This window comes from Sinocyclocheilus grahami, unplaced genomic scaffold (genome assembly GCF_001515645.1).
Source record: "Sinocyclocheilus grahami isolate Dianchi unplaced genomic scaffold, SAMN03320097.WGS_v1.1 scaffold804.1, whole genome shotgun sequence".
NCBI lineage: Eukaryota > Metazoa > Chordata > Actinopteri > Cypriniformes > Cyprinidae > Sinocyclocheilus > Sinocyclocheilus grahami.
In genome coordinates this window covers 308558-311094 of record NW_015505983.1, presented here as the reverse complement: position 1 = coordinate 311094, position 2537 = coordinate 308558, and the positions used below count along the sequence as shown (strand labels likewise).

Here is a 2537-nt window from a genome sequence, read left to right as displayed (position 1 = left end):
ATATATATATATATATACACATACATACATATCTTTATGTATATCTGTATATATAGATGTCATATAAGATAATCGCATCTTTTTCAGCTCTAGATCATTCACAAAATGAGGAGCACCAAACTGAAGATGAGGAAGAACAGATGGCTGATGAGCAGAGGTTTGTCCTTTAAAGTTCAGTATGATAAGCTATTATCAATAGGACAAATTATTATTAACTGGACAAACTGCAAATTTATCTCACTGTTTTTACAATCTAGTGAGCGATTACACCAGGAATGGCTGGAGAGAGAAAAGATTGCACAGGACGAATTCAGGCTGAAGAGGGAGAGAGAAGAGGCGGCAGAAAAGAGAAAGGAGGAAGAAGAGGTGAGCAATCTGTGAAATTAAATACGTCACATTAAATCTGTGACATTCTGCAATGACCGGGATGAATCTCAATTTAGGTATACATATAATGCTCCAATATCTGCTTTTCTGTGCTTCTGTAACCACAGAGGAGGATCAGAGAGGAATGGGAGGAGCAGCAAAGGAAAGAAAAAGAGGAGCGGGAGCAGAAGGAGCAAAAGAAGAGAGAGAGAGAGGTGATCCCTGCACTGGGAGGATAAAGATGCAGATGTCTACATATATCCTCTATTGCTCTTACACCTTATACCAACATCAGATATCAAAACATCTCATGCTACCTGAGACAAATCGGCCTTTAAAGGCTTCCAGTTTGTCAGTCATGATTTTACATGCACGCGCCATGTGCCATAAGTCTGTTTTATGTGTACAGTGTGTGATTTTGTTTGTTTAGCAGAATATTGCGTCTTCATTTCCTTAACTAAGATACACAAAAATGATTAATGCTGCAAGTGTCCACTTCCAATGAAGAACATGTATCTTTTCATGTCACTTGGGTGTATAGTGATAATGTTGCTTATTGATGCTACAATAGAGAACATAATTATTATGTGCAGTAAACCAGGGATTCTCAATCGTTACAACTTTTAAAAGAATAATCACAATATTTTTTCTTCTATGTTTTAATTTTAATAGTAAACCACTGTTGTGCATCACTTTGCTTGCCAAAAATCAATTAGGAATTGGGAATTGTTACATTTTCATTTGATTACATTTTAAAAGATTAATTTGTTAATGCCGCAGTTTTTAATAACTTTGTACTATATCACAAATCCAGACATATTAAAACAGGCAATTGCATAAATAAAAATAAAAACATTTCATATTATTGTAATATTAAGTTGTTCAAATTGTATGAGTTTATTAGATTAGACATGCTTTTGGATTATAAAAATGTAATTAAACCATTATAATGGGAAAAAAATGAAAACACTGAATTTGAGAACAATAAAACAGAAGAAATGTATTTAATCTTCATTTTTTTTAGAAAAAAAGTACATTTCACAGGGCCCTCTATATAGAATTTTTATTACATTTTCAGAAAATTGTTCAATTGTGTACATTTATGTTTAATTTAGCCATGCATGTGCTTAATGACTGTTATAATTATGAGGGTGTCCTAGGAAAATTTCTCGGCTGTAAGGCCCCAAAAATTTTGAGAAACCCTGCTGCAAAGATTTGAATTACAAAATAGCGATAACTTTAGTCTATAATGTACAAATGATCTGACAGATTGTCTTAACCAATTTGAACAGACATGTGCTTGCACACCACAGAATTTCACCCGCCATACTGTGTATGTTTGCACCATTTATAGGAAGCTGTACAGAAAATGCTGGATCAAGCAGAGAGTCAGGTAACATCTTGCTTTCCATTTAAGTTGGAAAATACAGTTTGTTAAAATCATGAAAAGTCTCCTTTATTTTGTTGCATTTAGCTGGAAAATGGTGGTCCTTGGAAAAACCCTGATGCCCCAAAGGATTATGGAACAGAAAAGGACAAGGCAAACTGCCCCTTCTTCCTTAAAACGGGCGCTTGTAGGTTTAGAGACCGGTATGTATTTATTAAGCTGATGTTTTCAAGCAGTTTAGTTTTGACAGTCAAAATGAAATTTCTGGTCAGGTTTTAGATTTCATTGATGATTTTTTTTGAACAGGTGCTCCCGAAAGCATGACCACCCAACATCCAGCACCACTCTGATGGTGAGGGGGATGTTTGTGACGTTCGGGATGGAGCAGAGCAGACGTGATGACTATGACACTGATGCCAGTCTTGAGTACAGCGAGGAGGAAATGCTCCAGCAGTTCCTGGATTTCTATGAAGACGCTCTGCCAGAGTTCAAGAACGCAGGGAGGGTGGTGCAGTTCAAGGTAACTAAAATTATCAACATAATAGAAACAATAAATTAAAATAAAATGTTTAATGTAATGTTTAAATCAGGGTTATTAATGTTAATTAAAGTTAAACTAAAATGTTTGTAACTTGAAATAAAATATATAAAATATAATATCTTTTAATCATATTTGCAGATATCTTGACTCCAAAGCAAACAGAGCAATTTTGTCATTACTGTCCCAATACTTATGGAGGGCACTGTATATAGTGTATATATATATATATATATATAGATACTG

The 2537-nt window shown here is 34.5% G+C and overlaps 1 protein-coding gene across 1 annotated transcript in view; it reads left to right on the top strand.

The window, feature by feature from the left end:
- The window catches only part of LOC107562081 (U2 small nuclear ribonucleoprotein auxiliary factor 35 kDa subunit-related protein 2-like), an 11499-nt gene that overhangs the window by 6218 nt on the left and 2744 nt on the right, over nt 1-2537 (top strand). Inside the window, exons 3-8 of the mRNA XM_016246644.1 lie at nt 88-157; nt 258-366; nt 495-581; nt 1721-1759; nt 1841-1956; nt 2060-2273. Coding sequence (XP_016102130.1) covers nt 88-157; nt 258-366; nt 495-581; nt 1721-1759; nt 1841-1956; nt 2060-2273 — 635 coding nt within the window. The remainder of the gene's footprint in view (nt 1-87; nt 158-257; nt 367-494; nt 582-1720; nt 1760-1840; nt 1957-2059; nt 2274-2537) is intronic.